Source organism: Onychostoma macrolepis, chromosome 24, assembly GCF_012432095.1.
Source record: "Onychostoma macrolepis isolate SWU-2019 chromosome 24, ASM1243209v1, whole genome shotgun sequence".
In the NCBI taxonomy this organism is placed as follows: Eukaryota; Metazoa; Chordata; class Actinopteri; order Cypriniformes; family Cyprinidae; genus Onychostoma; species Onychostoma macrolepis.
Window position 1 is genome coordinate 16,229,137 of NC_081178.1, and position 19,372 is coordinate 16,248,508.

A 19,372-nucleotide genomic window follows, 5' to 3' on the forward strand; every position below is an offset into this window, starting at 1 on the left:
TTAATTCAAACTACACAGTTAAGTATTTTGATTGACGTGTATTTTTAGTGTAGAATTCGCACATTTTGAGGGAGCGTGCAATTGGCATGCTGACTGCAGGAAAGTCCACCAGAACTGTTGCCCGTGAATTGAATTTTCATTTCTCTACCATAAGCCGTCTCCAAAGGCGTTTCAGAGAATTTGGCAGTACAGCCTCACAACCGCAGACCACGTGTAACCACACCAGCCCAGGACCTCCACATCCAGCATCTTCACCTCCAAGATCATCTGAGACCAGCCACCCGGACAGCTGCTGCAACAATCGGTTTGCATAACCAAATAATTTCTGCACAAACTGTCATAAACCATCTCAGGGAAGCTCATCTGCATGCTCGTCGTCCTCATCTGGGTCTCGACCTGAATGCTCATCGTCGTAACCGAATTGAGTGGGCAAATGCTCACATTCGATGGCGTCTGGCACTCTGGAGAGGTGTTCTCTTCACGGATGAATCCCGGTTTTCACTGTACAGTGTGGGTGAGCGGTTTGCTGATGTCAACGGTGTGGATCGAGTGGCCCATGGTGGCGGTGGGGTTATGGTATGGGCAGGCGTATGTTATGGACAACGAACACAGGTGCATTTTATTGATGGCATTTTGAATGCACAGAGATACCGTGACGAGATCCTGAGGCCCATTGTTGTGCCATTCATCCACGACCATCACCTCATGTTGCAGCATGATAATGCAAGGCCCCGTGTTGCAAGGATCTGTACACAATTCCTGGAAGCTGAAAACATCCCAGTTCTTGCATGGCCAGCATACTAGTGTTGTTTTTGGCGGCCCGTTTTAATTTTAGTTTTAGTCTAGTCTTTGTGTGAAGCTGTCATTTTAGTTTTTATTAGTTTTAGTCACGTTCATACTCTTTTTAGTCTAGTCAAGGTTCAGTCAGCTAAAAGTCTGAGCATTTTAGTCTTATTTTAGTCAGAATTATCCATGACTATTTTCGTCTAGTTTTACTCGACGAAAAATGACATTTTAGTCTAGTTTTAGTCAATGAAAATTGTATTTTAGTCTCTTTTTAGTAATGCAATTCTATTTAACCCAGTCAATATAGTATAAGCCCGAAGGGGAAACGTGATTTCTACCGAGAGGAACGCTAGAGCCCTGCATTTCAGCCCGGCCCCTACTTTTTTACGCCTCAAGGGCCGGGCCTCGGGCCTGTTTTAGGCTTCTCCTTATTTTTAGATTTTAGACATCCATCAATTAGTGATAAAAAAAATTGCGGTGCTGGTGGAAACAACACGAGACCGTGCCGCGACTGTGAAGAGCGGCTCGACGGTGTTTAGTGTCCCGCGGCAGCAGAGAGCCAGCAGCGCAGCTGAAGAGTTCTGCGCTCAAATACACGCAATAAAGCCGTAAAGCCCCAGCAAAAGTAATTACCATGAATGTGTCCGGGGAAATAGTAAGGAGATAATTGAATTACTTACTAATAAACTAGTGTTTTCTGTGTCAGTGTCGCAAAGATGAAGATCCTGACTCGACATCTCATTAGACGCGCCTTTAGAGGGAACTGCATCTTCACGGATTATAATGAAAGAGTTTTTGTTTTCGATTTGATTTATTTCGTTAAGTAGTAATTTAAAGCTTTCTATAGATATATTTATCAGGCAAATTATTTTCTATATTTTATAAAACGTTTTGTTGATATTGTGAGTGCACACAGATAAAAGTAGACCCTTTACAGTTACGAATGATGTATTACGCTTACTTTTATGAGCAATAATTAATTACAGTGTAGATTGTTTCCATTGAAAAAAAAAATGCAATTGATTGCGCTGGTGCCTCCATAGCATCCGCTCTCCGCACAAACTACTGATGCAGCGCACATTTATCTAGGTTTAACGTTTAAACATTGTTATATGCTTGAACTGTTTTACTATATCTATGGATTTTATTTTAGGCAATTCATGATGATTTGAGAAGGTTAAATTGATCAAACATGGCTGATCAGTCTGCTAGTCTGACCGCTTCCTTACTTTGAGAAAACTTATTTAACGAACAAAAAAATGCTCCAAACGTTTTTCTAAATTAACTTAATAAAAAAACGAAACGAAATATAATCACTTTGCCATTACATACAAAACTGAACTATTTTAATAGCTGAAACGGTATAATCTGATTTGGGAGAAGGAGGAAAAAAGACGGATTTGAGAGGGACTCGGGCTGGTAATTCTGTCAAGCTCTCGGACACAGGAAGTGAGACACAGGAAAGAGAAATACTGCAAAATAATAATAATAACGCGACTAAATGAGACGAAATAACGTTATAAAATTTTGTTTCGTCTCGTTTTGGTCAACGAAAGACATTTTAGCATAGTTTTTATTTTGTAAACCACATTTAGTCTCGTTTTTATTCGTCAACAATATTGCATTATTCATTTAATTATAGTCATCCTCACATGACCAGCATTTACGTTCCGTCTCGTCTCGTTTTCGTCACGTGATAAAGGTTCGTTGAAGACGATATTTAGTCATAATTTTCGTTGACAAAAGCAACACTACAGCATACTCACCGGCACTCAATCAGCATCTTGATATGCCACACCTGTGAGGTGGATGGAGTATCTCAGCAAAGGAGAAGTGCTCACTAACACAGATTTAGACAGATTTGTGAACAAAATTTGAGAGAAATAGGCCTTTTGTGTACATAGAAAAAGTCTTAGATCTTTGAGTTCAGCTCATGAAAAATGGGGGCAAAAACAAAAGTGTTGCGTTTATAATTTTGTTCAATGTAGATCAGTGGAGTGAACACAAAAAAAATACACCTCTGGACACTTTTATGGTTCGGTGTTTTTTATGTTCAAGTTTCAAGTTTGCTTTATTTATATAGTACATTTAAAAACAGCAAGCACGGCTGACCAAAGTGCTGAACAGACAAAGACATAAAAACACAGGACAACCCACAGATTCATACCATAAACTCACAGTGAATTAAAAGCCAAAGAAAATAAATAGGTTTTAAGAGATGATTTATAAACAGTTAAAGATCTGATATAGGCTGGAAGGCTGTTCCACAGCCTAGGGCCAGCAACTGCAAAGGCTCTGTCCCCTCTATGCATTAACCGTGATCTGGGGACAGAGAGAAGTCTTTGATCACCAGACCTCAGATTTAGAGTAGGATTGTATGGATGAAGTTGATCAGATAGATAGCTCGGTGCCAGATTATTTATAGATTTATAAATATAGAGAAGAATTTTGAACTCAATTCTGAGATGCATAGGTAACCAATGTAACAATTTCAGAATTGGAGTAACGTGATCAAATTTACGGTGTCCTTTGAGGAATTTAGCAGCGGCATTTTGTACTAATTGTAGATGAGCAATGGAAGATTTAGAAATGCCGATATAGAGAGAGTTGCAGTAATCCAAGCGAGTTGTAATGAGCGCATGGATAGCAATCTCTAAAGTTTTCACAGAGAGAAAAGATTTAATTTCGGAGAGAAAACGCAGCTGGAAAAAACAGGAACTAATAACCACATTTATTTGTTTATCAAATGTAAGACTCTGATCCCAGAAAACACCTAGGTTCTTAATACAGGAAGAAGTAAAAGGAGCAAGGTAGTCCAGATCGATACTTCTGCTCCCTGAATTTTCACTAGGACCAAAGACTAAAACCTCGGTTTTTGATTCATTCAGACATAGAAAATTTTGAGAGAACCACGTTTTCACTTCATCCAGACATGCAAAAAGAGATTCCAGAGCAGCATGTTTATTTTGTTTCAGAGGTAGATAAATTTGGGTATCATCCACATAGCAGTGAAATGATACACCATGCTTTCTGAAAATAGAGCCCAAAGGAAGTAAATACAAAGAAAAAAGTATAGGTGCGAGAATAGAACCCTGCGGCACTCCACAGGAAAGTTTAGCAGGCAATGAATTGCCCAATCTGACAGAGAAACTTCTATTTGTTAAACATGATTTGAATCAGCAAAGAACAGCTCCCCGGATGCCCACAAAATATTCTAGTCGAGATAAAAGAGTTTTATGATCAACTGTATCAAAAGCTGAGGTTAAGTCTAATAGAATTAGGATACAGTAACAGAGTCACCAGAGTCAGTCGCCAATATAATATCATTAAGGACCCGTAATAAAGCAGACTCTGTGCTATGCAGAGGCTTAAAAGCAGACTGGAAGGTTTTAAAAATATGATTTGCACTAAGGAAAGACTGAATTTGAATAAACACAGTTTTCTCGAGTGCTTTTGTAATAAATGGAAGATATGAGATGGGTCGAAAATTATTAAAATTACTAGCATCAAGAGAAGGTTTCTTAAGAAGAGGAGTCACAGTAGCCTCTTTGAGGCTATCAGGTATAGTCCCTGAAACTAGACATTTATTCAGAAACGACACCAAACTAGGGCCAACCGAGTCGAAAAATTTGTTTTAAAATACATGTTTCAAATGATCGATAGTTTCTTTGAGAGACTGGAGAGAAACTGGATCAAAATCACTCCATATGGCTGAAGAGCAGAAAAATTCAGGTGAAACATTAGCAAGTGGGGTTTCACTTTATTTTGATGGTACCTTTAACACATTCTATTGACTATAAGTAATGTTACACCTACATTTCTACTGACTCTCATTAGATGGTTAGTAGTGTATTAGTTGGCTGGTAGGGTTAGGGTTAGATTAAGTTGACACGTTCTTGCAAAGTTACTTATAGTCAGTAGAATATATGTTGGGAGACCAACACAATAAGGAGTTAGTAGATATGAAGTAGACAGTCTACTAATAGTCTTATGAGAGTTTGTTGACATGTAATTGCAACATTATTAAGTCCAAAAGTTTAGTGTCAACAGAATGTTCAAAAGGGATCATCAAAATAAAGTGTTACCACAAGTGGTTGCAACTGAGATCTCAGAGTAATAATCTTATCACAGAAAAACCTTGAGAAACCTTCACATAATCACACTGAAGGATTTGAAATCACATTTACAGGAGGATTTAACACAGAATTTATAACAGAAAATAAGGCTTTAGAGCTATGATGATTCTTTGTAATTAAATTAGAAAAATACTTAGACTTAGTGGATTTCACTGCTTTCTGAAAAGTAGCAAAACAGTCTTTAAGCATTTCATATGAAATTTGCAATTTGTCCTTTTTCCATTTTCGTTCAGCTCTACTACAAGCTTGCCTCAGAGAGCGGATGTTATCATTGAGCCATGGTTCAGTTTTAGGTTTAGACTTAGGTTTAAGAGGAGCAATGTTATTCAAAACCTCTGAACAGGCAGTATTAAACAGACTAAGATGCTGTTCAGCATCCAAGTCAGGCAAAAGTGACTCCAGGGACATAGACAAGCACACTTTGTTAAAGGTGTTTGAGAAGTCAGTACAGTAGGAGTAATGCTTGAACTTAACTGAGAGAAAGGCAACGTAAATAATACAGGCATATGATCTGAGAGCAAAGTATCAAAAACCTGAGCATCAGTAATAGAAAAACCATGAGAAAAAACCAAGTCCAAAGCATGTCCGTGTGTATGTGTAGGATCTTTCACCCACTGAACCATACTGAATGAATCAATGAGACTTAGAAACTCCATTTCCAGAGGTTTAGACTGACAGCACACATGTGTATTAAAATCACCTAGCAGAAGAATATCATTATACTTTGTTATGCAATCACCCATAAAAGCAGTACATTTATTTATAAAGTCTTTAACTAGGTGAGGGGGCCGATACACCAGAGCTAACAAAACAGGATCATTCCATCCCAGTCGCAACAACTGTACTTCAAAGCTACTGTAAACAGCAGATGGAATAGGACGACAGTGGATACTAAAACTGTTTTTTAAAATTACCGCTAGACTGCCCCCCGCGGCCTGAAGAGCGGGACAAATTAAAAAATGTGCAGCCTGCTGGAACCAAGTCAGAGAAAGGACTCAGATCACCAACCTTAATCCAAGTTTCTGTAATGAACATAAAATCCAAGAGAGGGCAGAGAGGCCAGACGGCATGCCACGTACACCGGTGCCATCTTTTCCATAGCACATGGCACTTATGACCTAATTTTGCACATAAGAATATAAATAGAGTTCTACACAATATCCTGTGCTCGATGGTGTGAGATTGTGTGGTTTGGTAGTTGCAGTCACCAGTTACAATATACACAGAAGCTCCTCTGTGTTCAGTAGGTGCTGCATGGTTAGTTGTATTGATGAGCACAGAAAAAAGTTAGAAAAAGCAAGAACACAGAGTGCACAGTGATAGTCAGTGTGTGAGTGTGCAAATGCTTACATTTATCACTAATATCAATAACATATTTTGATTAATAAACATTTTTATTGTGTTTGAGTTTATTTGCACAATATTTGTTTATGGCTTTATGGCCTAACTAGACACAAGTGGCACGCAGTCAAGTAATCAATACACAGATATAAATACAGCTGACATACCTCTACTCATTTGACGTTAATCAGCATCCCTCCAACACCCCTTCTCCACCATCACCACTAAGTTCTCACCACACTATGGGGGGTACTCTGGGTTCGGGCCCTTCCCTGGACAGCACGCCAACAATGTATTACCATACTCGCCAAATATGCATTACGTTACTCGTGCTAAATATATGTAAGTGTGAACTCGTGAAATGTGAGTTCACACTTACTGCTGGGGAGTTGTACATCACATCAAGTCAAGTCAGCTTAGTTTATATAACGCTTTATACAATACAGATTGTGTCAAAGCACAGTGTAAAACAGGAAAATAGTGAAAAGAGTAATTTTTCAGTTAAAGTAAATTCATTGATGATTCAGTGATGTCATCATCCAGTTCAGCTCTCTTCCAATAGTTTCTGTTCAATCAGTCAAGCATCCCCAAATAAGCAAGCCATCACGTCTTCATGAACTTCTGCTGTTCTTTGACTGCACTACTCCGAGGTGAGGCTTTTCTCTTGCAAACAAACCGCTTTTAAAATATGAATCATTAGAAAAATGTTCTAAACATAAAGTTCATGACAAGCTGAGGGTATACTATTCATTGCTTGCTTTTTTTAGCCTCAAGTATATTTAGTATTTTTTTTTTTTTTAGTCAGATCTCCAGTGATGTCTGTGCTGCAGATCACGCCCTTCATTATCATCTGCTCTGTGTTTCTACACACTCACTCAAGTTGGTCCATTTTACCCTCATATAATTTTCAATGAAAATATAATCTATTAGCAATCTATTAGTACACTTCTGTTGAAAAATGAATTTAATTTCTAGGTTACACAAAATAACGAATATTATACAGGTTTGGAGTGTACATTTTTTTTATAGAAGTTTTATTTTGGAGTGAACTTTCCTTTTAAGAGCTTTACTTTTCTAAGGTTTAAGTCATAATTGTGTTTTTTATCTTCCAGCTGATAATATCTACTCTGCTGTGATGCCTCAGACAGTAACAGCTCTGACAGGCTCTTGTGTGCAGATTCCTTGCACATTCAACATCTCTAATTTTGAGGACAAACGTAACAGAACAAAATCTATTTATGGGATCTGGCTAAAAAAAGATATCACAGTATGAAAACAAAGACTTATATAGCTTTATAGCTTTTAACAGCAGTGAAAACATTATTAGAGGATTCAGTGACATACAGATGACTGGAGATCTCAATAAGAGGAACTGCACAACTGTCTTCTATAACATCATGAAGAATCATTCAGACCTCTATTACTTCAGACTGCAAATGGAGCCAAATGTGTTCAGAGCAACATTTAACCCCAGTACAGATGATTCAAGCAAGACTGTGAGGATCAATGTCAGAGGTAAATCGCACTGCCTTAAACATACAGGTTTTTATGCTTTCCTTCACTTGTAAGTAACTTAAATTTAATTTCTTATTTTCATATTACTATAAACTAGCATCGTTAATTTCTTAATGACGAACTACAATCATTTCTTTAGATTCACCACAACCTCCTGAACTGAATCCCAGTGAGCTACAGTATGTGATGGAGGGAACTACAGTCAATCTGAGCTGCTCTGCTGAAGCCCCCTGCCCCAAACAACCTCCTACAATATCCTGGTCTAACATCCCTGAATCTGCTCACATTACAACACAGTTACAGGAGAAACCTGATAAAACCCAGTCAGTGTTTTCATACGTGACCTTCAAAGCTTTATACAAAGATCACAAAAAGAACATCACCTGCACTGCTACATATCCAAGAAATACACCTGATGCCTCAACTGTGAAGAGCACCGTGATGCTACGAGTCCTGTGTAAGAGATTTGGAGTAGTCTTGTGTTTCTCGTAATTCTTGATGCGATTAAATGAATAAGTCATAGCTATAATTTAGGATCAGGTATCAGTTTACTCTACTTGTGTTTCTTTTAAAGTTCCTCCAAAAGAAACTCACATCATCATTACTCCATCTGTTGGCACTAATGTGACTTTGACCTGCAAAAGCAAAGCCAATCCATCAAATGACTTGAACTACACCTGGTACAAACGTGGAGAGGAGACGCCTATAGCTTGGGGAAAGAAGATTAATTTAACTCATGATCAAATAGCATCATACTTCTGCATTGCACAGAATAAACATGGAAAACAGTCATCAGAAGAGGTCCGGCTCACAGATGAAGGTGAGTTTACACAGTTTAAATGTAAAGAACAAAGTAATTTATGGATCTATAGCAATGAAGATTATTTGAAAGTCAACATTCTGGCCCGGTTATGAGTGTTTCATATGACACAGGACAAGATGGACCATCTATGCATATGATTTCTGGTTGTGTGGGAGGAATTGTAGCAGTGCTCTCACTCTCTGCTATTGGTTTTTGTACCAGGTAAATTTAGTTGTATTTACTCATAACATATCTTAACAGTTGTAATTTTGAAACAGGATATTTTAAGATGTACTCAACATTGTGCTTGTGTTAGTTTAAGCATCAGCCACAGTTAAAACATATGAAACTGAGTTGTTAGTGTTTGACCTCACAGTGATTTACAAACTATTACAAAGCCCTTCAGTCGTGCACATGTGGTTAAACAAGTCATTCTTAGTTGAATTCTTTGTTTCCTCACTCTGTGCAAAAAGAATTGTTTCCATTTATGAGAATATAATGCGTTCACTGATGTTGCAAATTTATTTTTATCAATTTTTTTTTTAAATGTAATATTTTAATGTCAATCTTGAGTCAAATAATTGCATGATGGGATTTGTAACCATCTAAGATACGAAAATTTTCTGCTTTTCAGAAATCAGACAAGTGTTCTTTTCAATTTTATTAACAATCAAACAGTTTTGCAACATATTTCTGTCGTTATTACCCATTTAAACTTTTGTAAAGTTTGTAAAGTTAGTTTGAATATAATTATGTGGCATTTATAGGCTGCTGAGAAAACAAAAGTGTGCCTAAAAACATTCTGACCTTCCTCACAGCCTTATTAGGACAAAAACCTTCAACAAACCCAGTGACAATGGGAAGGATCCTTCGGCTTGGGTATGTTTATGATTGTTTAATTTTGTCCAACTATCTTGGAATTCAGAAATGCTCCTATAAGCTTTTAGATTATTTGTATAAAAATGTTAACATCATAAATTTTACACACTCTGTTGTTGATATAAAATATTTCATTTATTCTGCTTATTGTTTAAAAGATGTTTGAAATCAGTTTTCTTTGTGCACAGGTTAATAACACTGACGTTCATTGTGTCAGCATTGCCAGGGACATGATCAATGAACAGATGATTTCTGATGATGAAACACTCATCGTGTATTACGAAGAGACTGACATCTCAAAGCAGCAGAACTACTGCATCACAGAAACAATCTTCAAACATGACGAATACACAGAAATACAGTATACTCAGCTGTGTTAGTATGTGCTCAAATATACAATCTGCTTACTGAAAAATATCTGAATAGATCATTTCTGATGATGAAACGCTTATCGTCTATTATAAAGAGACTGACATCTCAAAGCTGCAGAACTACTGCATCACAAAGTGACACAGATGAGCTGTTCTTCAATGCCTTTCCTTGTGAGAACTAATGCTGAAAAATGCATGTTTATTTTAAACATTAATATTGTGTTATAATTTATGTCTATTAGCTGTCATTATCTTTGTAATTGCTTATTTAGAGACCTTCTGTTGACTGGTTATTGGTTAAACTTTACACCACCTGACATGTTATATAAAAAAAATACAAATGAAAGTCACAGTAAAGTATTTTCTCAGAATACAGTTTTAAATTCAGAAATTGAATACAGAAAGGCATTTCTTGCTCTAATGAGTCGGTCAGTGGTACATCACATCACTAAAGTCATGTTTAAAGAGACTAAAGGACGATACGTTTAAAATGCGTATAAGCTGTAGTTCCTTTTGTAATGCAAGATTATAAATAGTCTAGACTTTGACAAGCACTCTGGTAGCATGCCGTTAAAAAAACTGTTAATTTGTGGGTTGCACTGTTGCTAACTTTTGTATCAGCTACAATGAGCACAAAGACAACAAAAGCTCCTCTGCAGTCAATAGATGTGCTCTTAATCGGTTAGTATTACAAACAAGCAGTTTCAGAATGTTTCAGTTGGCATAGATAATATAGATAATACAATGATATGCAATGAATGAGTGTGCGAAAGCACTTTAATTCAGCTCAGCTGAATGAGTGTCAGCGTGATTTTGATGTCACACTTATATTCTACAATTAATTTTAATTGTCAAGTGGAAGAACTTAGAAGAATTGTAAATTCTTCAATTTATTTTTTGTGCATTGTCTTTCTTCTTTATTCTTCAAACATGGGTGTTTAATCACAGAATGAGATTCATATCTCATCCTGTAGTGCTGCTGGGAGGTAGTCATGGTATTTCACGTCAGTAAGATCTCATAGAGAGGAAGACATCTTCATGAACTTCTGCTTTTCTTTGACTGCATTGCTCTGAGGTAAGGCTTTTCTCTTGCAAACTGACCGATTTTAAATATTAATCATTAGAAAAATGTTGTACAGAAAGTTCATAACAATGCTTATTCATTTTATAAAGATATTAATCGAGGATGGGAGAATCTGCAGTTTGCATTGACTATTAACTCTTAAACGTAAAGCTGAAATTTCTTTAGTATTAACGCATAAGTATAAGGCGCAGTTCATGGATTACAGTTGTGGACAGAGTAAAAACTATTTGTTGTATATTTTTTGGCAGAAATATACAGCGGGTAAAATAAGTATTGAACATGTCACCATTTTTCTCAGTAAATATATTTCTAAAGGTGCTGCTGACATGAAATTTTCACCAGATGTCGGTAACAACCCAAGTAATCCATATATACAAAGAAAACAAAACAAATAAGTTTAGAAATTATGTTCTGTGTAATAAAATGGAATTACCCAGGGGGAAAGTATTGAACACACTTACTGAAATATTACCCTCATTTCATCTTCATCATCCTGGTAGATGGCAGCAGATTTTCATCAAGAATGTCTTGGTACATTTTTCCATTCATCCTTCCTTCAATTATAAGAATTTTGCCAGTGCTACACCATGATGTTTTGGGGTGAGGTGCAGTGCCATTTGACAATTTTTGTCTCATCTGACCAGATTATATTCTCCCAGTATTTCACAGGCTTGTCTAAATGTTGTGCAGCAAACTTTAAACGAGCTTCAACATGCTTGTTCTTCAGCAATAGAGCCTTGCATGGTGAGCGTGCATACAGGCCACGGCGGTGGAGTGCATTACTTAATGTTTTCTTTGAAACAATTGTACTTGCTAATTCCAGGTCTTTCTGAAGCTCTCCACAAGCGATCCTTGGCTCTTGGACAACTCTTCTGATAATTCTTTTCACTCCTCTGTCAGAAATCTTGCGAGGAGCACCTGGTCGTGGCCGGTTTATGGTGAAATGATGTTCTTTCCTCTTCCAGATTATGGCCCCAGCAGTGCTCACTGGAACATTCAGAAGTATAGAAGTCCTTCTGTAACCAATGCCATCAGTATGTTTTGAAACAATAAGGTTGCGAAGGTCTTGAGAGAGCTCTTTGCTTTTACCCATCATGAAATGTTTCTTGTGTGACACGTTGGTAATGAGACACCTTTTATAGGTCATCAATTGGGACTGAACCAGATAATATTCATTTTAACTGACAAAGGATTGCTTTCTAATTACTGATAGATTTCAGTTGGTGTCTTGGCTTTCCATACCTTTTTGCACCTCCGTTTCTTCATGTGTTCAACACTTTTTCCCTGTGTCATTCCACTTTATTACACAGAACTTAATTTCTGAATTTATTTACTTTGCTTTCTTTGTATGTATGGATTACTTGGATTGTTACTGACATCTGGTTAAAATTTCATGTCAACAGCACCTTTAGAAATATATTTACTGAGAAAAATGGTGATGTGTTCAATACTTATTTTACCTGCTATACATAAATGTATTTTCTTTCCTGTGTTTGTTTCAGAGCTCCAGAAATGTTCGTGCTCCATATAACATCCTTCATCATTATCCTCAGCTCTGTGTTTCTACACACTCACTCAGGTTGGTCCATATTATTCTAAGTTTATTTTCGATGACAAATATCACACTATTTACCAGCAGAACCACTACTGATGTAACGACCCGAGACAAAATAGTGGACAGGCATGTGATCAGCAAAGGAGAAAAAAAAAAAAGGAGAAAATGTATCGAGCAAAGACTGTCATTTCTGTCTGTTCCTCAGATAAAGCTATCACGTGGCTTCAGAAGTCTTTGAATGTAGGACACAAGTCATATATAAGTCATAATTACTGTTATGGTGCTGTTGTGTCCTTTATGTGGCTTGACTACCTTATGTCAGTACGCTTTTTTAGTATGAATATGAACATAGAAAGAAAGCCATAGGTTTGGAGGAACTTGAGAACGAGTAAATTATTAGATAAATAAATAAATGATCCATTCTCTTCATGTGACTAATGCACTGATGATTTTATTTTTTGGTTTTGTCTTGCAGCTGATAATAATATCTACTCTGCTGTGATGCCTCGGACAGTAACAGCTCTGACAGGCTCTTGTGTGCAGATTCCTTGCACATTCAGCGTCTCTGGTTTTGAGGACAAACGTAACAGGTCGCGTTTTATTTATGGGATCTGGCTAAAAAACACACCACAGCATGCTAGCAAAGACAGTTTTATAGCTTTTAATAGCAGTGAAAACATCATTAGAGGATTCAGTGACATACTGTTGACTGGAGATCTCAATAAGAGGAACTGCACAACTGTCTTCTATAACATCATGAAGAATCATTCAGACATCTATTACTTCAGACTGGAAATGGAGCCAGATGTGTTCAGAGCAACATTCCCCAAACCAGCTGATTCAACAGATTCAAGCAAGACTGTAAGGATCACCGTCAGAGGTAAACGTCATCTCCATTGTCTCTACAATATGCTTTTTTATAAGGTCTTCACTTAAAGGGATAGTTCACCCAAAAATTGGTTTGCTGTTAATTTACTCACCCTCAGGCCATCCGTAGGTGACTTTTTTCTTCAGTAGAACAGTAAAGAATATATATTTTTTTTTGTCAAATAAGTTTTAATTCAGTCATCGCATATCCTTGAAATAATCACAAGTTCTACCAGAAAGACTCGGGAGGTGAAATTAAGACTCAAGATATATTTATTTAACAAAACCAATATAAGCCCCATCCGTAGCTTGAATCTCTAAGTCGTAGATACCAGCTATTACTGCAGGGAAGGGTGAATAGAGAGCTTATTATTAGAGAGCTTAAGCATTAGGCCACGACTTTCCCCTCTTATGAAGCAAAACGATCGGTGTGTGCGAGAAACTGAACATTATTTGCAACATTATTACCTGTAATCCATAGCCTCAGGTAAATGGTCAGGAGTGATGTCCGGTTCCTGAACAAATCATTCTTTTTAATCAGTTCTTTTTGGTGAACTAGCTGCAGTTCATCAAATCGGTCTGAAAGAATCAGATTTCTCCATTTCCCTGAGGCTATGAATTACAGGTAATAATGTTTTAAAATAATTTTCTGTTTCTTGCACAAACCAACTGTTTCGCTTCATAAGGCCACAGTATATTGTCAGGAACCACAGATATATCACTCTTAAAAATAAAGGTGCTTCACAAGGTTCTTCACAGCAATGCCATAGAAGAACCATTTTCGGTTCAACAAAGAACCATTCAGTTAAAGGTTCTTTAAAGAACCATCTCTTTCTTACCTTTTTATAATCTGAAGAACCTACTTTCACCACAAAGAACCTTTTGTGAAACAGAAAGGTTCTTCAGATGTTAAAGGTTCTTTATGGAACCATTTAGACGAAAAGGTTCTTCTATGGCATCGTGAAGCACCATTATTTTTAAGAGTTTAGGGCCTATTAATTTTGTGCTCCTTGATATGCTTTTTTATTTTTTAAAATGGGCAACTGCTGTCTTGCATTTTATGAATCACCAAGAACCACAGTTTCAGCTAAAAGTCTTCTTTATTGTTCTGCTGAAGAAAAAATGACACCTACGTACATCTTGGATGGCCTGAGGATGAGTAAATTAACAGCAAATTAAATTTTTGGGTGAAAGGGCAAAAATATCTGAAATAAATAATAAATAAATAGATGAATCCACACAAATTTAAATATTACATACAATAATTTATTCTGTAGATTCAACACAACTTCCTGAACTGAAACCCACTGATCTGGAAAAAGGAAGGATGGAAGGAACTACAGTCAATCTGAGCTGCTCTGCTGAAGCCCCCTGCCCCAAACAACCTCCTACAATATCCTGGTCTAACATCCCTGAATCTGCCAACATTACAACACAGTTACAGGAGAAACCTGATAAAACCCAGTCAGTGTTTTCATACGTGACCTTCAAAGCTTCATACAAAGATCACAAAAAGAACATCACCTGCACTGCTACATATCCAAGAAATACACCTGATGCCTCAACTGTGAAGAGCACCGTGATGCTACGAGTCCTGTGTAAGAGATGTGACTGCTTATTTCATTTAACAGAACCCTGTGCTTGTTTAAATGCACATAAAAGTGCAGCTTAAACATAGAATCTGATGCTCAGCTACCCAGAAATGTCTAATGCAAAGATTTCACTTTTATCCCATGTCTGTGCTTGTGTTTTTGTCAAAGTTTCTCCAAAAGAAACTCACATCACCGTCGATCCATCTGATTCAGTCTCCATTGGCACTAATGTGACTTTGACCTGCAGAAGTAAAGCCAGTCCATCAAATAACTTGAACTACACCTGGTACAAACATGGACAGGAGATGCTAATAGCTCGGGGAAACAAGATTCATTTTATTCTAAATTACAATAATACAGGATTGTACTTCTGCAGAGCACAGAATAAACACGGCAATCAGTCATCAGCAGAGCTCCAGCTCACAGCTGAAGGTGAGTTTACGCAGTCTAAATGTAAAAAACAAGCTCATTTGCATATCCAAAGCAATGAAGATTATTTGAAATACAACATTATGGTCCAATTGCAGGCATTTCATATGACACAGGACAAGATGGACACACTATGACTGTGATCGCTGGTTGTGTGGGAGGAATTGTGGCAATGCTCATGCTCTCTGGTATTGGATTTTGTACAAGGTATTTAATTACATTTACAGTTACTTAATCATCGTTAATGTAATTTTGAAACAGTTAGTTTTAAGATGTACTCAGCATTTTACTTGAGTTTAAGCATCAGCCACAGTTAAAACATAAGAGAGTTTCTAGTGTTTGACTTCATAAAGTGACCAGTCAGTCATGTTCTTCAGTTTAATCCTTTATTTATACTAACAGGACCAGGAAAAAGACACACAGGGGAGACAATGTTGGAGAAAATGATTCCCTAAATCAGGTGTGTGCACTATTCCTTGGTTTTAAGGTTCAGTGGACTGATGACTATTTAGTTCACAGTCAGCAAGAAACAAACCAACAGTTTCCATTTATGTTTTACATACTATAAACAGTGCAGCATGTTTCCTCAAACACTAGTCACACCACTGAGCAAACAACAAAGATATTTTGTAGATCACTGTCATTGATGTAAAGTAATGGCTCTTAATTCCCTCTTAATTCAGTAACTTTCTAATATTTAATTGTGATTTATTTAAATAAAACTTCTCTAAAATGCAGTTTCATCTGTAATGTGATGACATTGCAGGGTGTATTGAATGAATGCACTTCATCAAGTGAAGTGAACTGCAATGATTATTCCATGCTCAGGGAAAAGGGAGCAGTGAACACTGCATAGGGACCTTGTCAATCAAAACACAGCTCAGTTCATGTGTTAAGATAGGAGAGACAAAATTGGCTGAGTGGTAAGCGAATTGCATGTCAGTCAGAAACAAAATTGAGTTTTGGTTTTCTGGTCTGCCTTTTTTCAAACAGGGTTGCCATCTTCACTATTGGGAAATAAGGGACACCCAATAATGAATAAGTGGCAGATACTATTTGCACCTCAGTGTGTTGTAGTATGTTATAAATCAGTATGCAGCAATAACAACATATTCAGTGTAAATGTATGGTGCCTTATTGGGATATTTCTTGTCCCTATCCCTAAAGCCTGTTAACGGTTCAGACTGAGGTTGCATTGCAAAACATCAAACCTGTATCTGATTTAGTACCATATGGATGTGGCCCAAATCAGAATCGAATAAATCTGATTCCATGTGGTTTGTGCTGTTCACATTACGAGTTTGCTCTGCCCTGTGTATACCTGTCGCCGGTGATTGACCCTCGCCTCTTTTTTACTCTACAATCTTTTACAATAAAGCCGCAAATGGATTCTAACTCTGCCGATTCCTCATCACAGTTAGGAAAAACAGATCTGTGCCACATATGAGCAAAAACATTTTGTTCACTTTTGCTTGCAGTCTGAACATAGTAAAAGATGTGGAAAGACTTGTGTAATGCATGTCAACACAAATCATAAATATGTTAATGATTTAGTATGACATGACAATGAAAGTGTCACTTTAAAGCAACTGACAAAATATTTTCCTTTTAAAAATGCAGCATTTAATTTCATTTTATTGTTTTTTTTTTTTTTTTTTTAAATAACAGATGTCCAATAAACAAACTAAAACTACCCACAAAATTACTTCTTTTGTTCAAGAATTTTATACATGTCTAGTTCAGTCATCAAACTCTAGATGGCGCAGGCTGATAGGTCCTAACATGCAATTTGTTAGCAATCACATAATTTACTACATGGTACAAGCTGATTGGCCTCTGCAGATTCTTCAGTCAGTAATCTTGCTTGTTCAGTATTTAAATAGTCTGGTTCAGCATGTGCTGTAAACTGGTCCTGCAGCACATTGTCAGAGTTCCTCTGAATCTGTCCACCTCCCCCAGCTCCAAGATCAACATACATTTTTATATCCATTTAACATGCTAAAACTATTCCCAGAACTGTCGTGACTAAAATGCTGGTATACACTAAATATTTTTGTCTTACATTTTTAGGCACAGGATGAAAGTATTGACAGGAATTCCACTTATGTTAATGTCCTCACCTTAACCAACCAGGACAACAAGATCTGTGATGATCAAAGTGTGCGTGACTGTGAAACTGAGTTCAGTTCTCAGACCGTCCACATTACAGAGAAAGATTCAACAGAAGAAGACAACAGTGAAGAAGGCTCAGATGTAGTATATGCACAGGTCCACGTGCTACACAAAAAACCAAAAGCCATCAGTGTTCTGCCTGAAAACATTTATGCTCAGGTAAAAAAATAAGTTTACACTTTATTTTGATGGTCCCCTTTAGACATTCTGTTGATAATAAAACCCTTTGCAACAACATGTCAACTAACTCTCAGAGGATAAGTTTAGAATATTCAGTTATTGGAATAAACTGACATGTAGCTGCAAAGTTACTTATTGTCAGTAGAATGTCTAAAGGGGACTATCAACATAAAGCGTTACCAAAAATTATTATTTTCATTTTTACAAGATGTTTAAGTCATTAAAAATAATTATGTATTTTATACTGTTTACAAAAACCAAATTTGTGCTGAGGACAAATACAAAAGTTTCCTTTAAACTGTGATGCTTGCCATGGTGGTCAGGGTAAATCATAAGTTAGAACCAGATTGTGTGTACACTTTTGCAACCAGGATATTTTCAGTTGTTACTTTTTCTTTTTTTTTTCATTAAAAGTTTCTGTTTGCTATAGGGATCAAAGCCTACAGTTTTCTTTGGAATTTGACATCAAACATGAAACAATATCACTGTCAACATCAAAAACAAGTTTGCTATTTAGTAATTAAGTTATAGTAAATGCTCATGGACTCTCCTTCAATGTGTTTTCTTGATGCTGATACTGTAAATTCATTTATTTGAAGCTTTTTTGTGTTAAAATAATTTCCATCATAGTGGCTTATATCCTTGTTTTATCCTTGTGGTTAATGTGACCTAGATAAAATATTTTTAAATAAGAAAATCCTGTTGACTGGTTATTGGTTAAAAAGTTTCAGCTGCCTAAAATCTAACATTAATGCAAACTACACAGTTAAGTATTTTGATTGACGTGTATTTTTAGTCAGTGGCGGCGCCAGGGCGGGGCTTGACGGGGCTATAGCCCCATCAGAAACTTGCTTAGCCCCGGCACAGCCCCACCAAGGATTTCCTAATGATGTTCCTGTTTTTTAACTGTGTTGTCACTCTCATTAACATTGAAGAATAAATATTAAAAACCTAAAAAAAAAAAAAGGTGCCTATTATGTGGCCTATAAACAATTAATAATATGAGGGAGGGGTCAAGCAACTCAAGCAAGCAACGGGCAAAGTTTGCGCAAGACGGTGAACGTCAATTCACTATAGAGAAAGTGAAAGTAAAAAAACTGACGGTTAACGCTGCATTAACGGCGCATATTCTCTCTGAGGCAACGAGAGACGAATCTAATTTAACATATGCTGATAACGGTATATAACTGTCTTAAATTATTCCCTTAATATTTCTCTTGTGGCTCGTAAAGTGAAAAACATGAGACGAAACGTATTTCGCGTTAAACAGGTTGTTTATGAAAATCTGTGCATGAAATAAAGCTGCTCTGAATTTTCATTGATGACTGCAGTGTTAATAATAATAATAATAAGCCTAATAATAAGAAGAATGTAACAGGCCTACATTAATTGGAAATGCTAAATCCTCTTAATATTGCAAATTTTTATGCTTTTGACAATATCTCTGGCTATCTACACATGCATGATACGATGCAAATCAGCACGGGAGGTTATCACCCGCAATGTGTGCCCCTGTGGTAATTACTAGATATTTGTAAAATAAATTTAAAAAAAAAGGTGCCTATTATGTGGCCTATAAACAATTAATAATATGAGGGAGGGGTCAAGCAACTCAAGCAAGCAACGGGCAAAGTTTGCGCAAGACGGTGAACGTCAATTCACT

The 19,372-nt window shown here is 36.8% G+C and overlaps 1 protein-coding gene across 3 annotated transcripts; it reads left to right on the forward strand.

The window, feature by feature from the left end:
- The first annotated feature begins 8,573 nt into the window (after positions 1-8,573).
- Positions 8,574-17,750, forward strand: LOC131533468 (sialic acid-binding Ig-like lectin 13). Of its 3 annotated transcripts, none has more exons than XM_058765804.1 (9): positions 10,379-10,511; positions 10,779-10,905; positions 12,417-12,493; positions 12,945-13,349; positions 14,614-14,934; positions 15,097-15,360; positions 15,456-15,564; positions 15,760-15,817; positions 17,428-17,750. In XM_058765804.1, exons 3-9 carry the CDS (start codon positions 12,427-12,429, stop codon positions 17,698-17,700), a joined length of 1,497 nt encoding a protein of 498 aa, XP_058621787.1. In that variant the 5' UTR covers positions 10,379-10,511; positions 10,779-10,905; positions 12,417-12,426; the 3' UTR covers positions 17,701-17,750. The 3 variants fall into 3 exon arrangements, with proteins under 3 accessions (XP_058621788.1, XP_058621787.1, XP_058621789.1); XM_058765806.1 differs by having other exon boundaries at positions 15,474-15,564; XM_058765805.1 differs by lacking the exons at positions 10,379-10,511; positions 10,779-10,905 and adding an exon at positions 8,574-8,598.
- Positions 17,751-19,372: the final 1,622 nt, after the last annotated feature.

Excerpts from the sequence above, each read along its gene's own strand:
- LOC131533468 (XM_058765805.1), top strand. The coding sequence starts at position 12,427 with ATGTTCGTGCTCCATATAACATCCTTCATCATTATCCTCAGCTCTGTG. Across the intron at positions 12,494-12,944 it reads GTTTCTACACACTCACTCAG|CTGATAATAATATCTACTCT; the intron begins GTTGGTCCATAT and ends TTTGTCTTGCAG. Across the intron at positions 15,818-17,427 it reads AAAATGATTCCCTAAATCAG|GCACAGGATGAAAGTATTGA; the intron begins GTGTGTGCACTA and ends TTACATTTTTAG.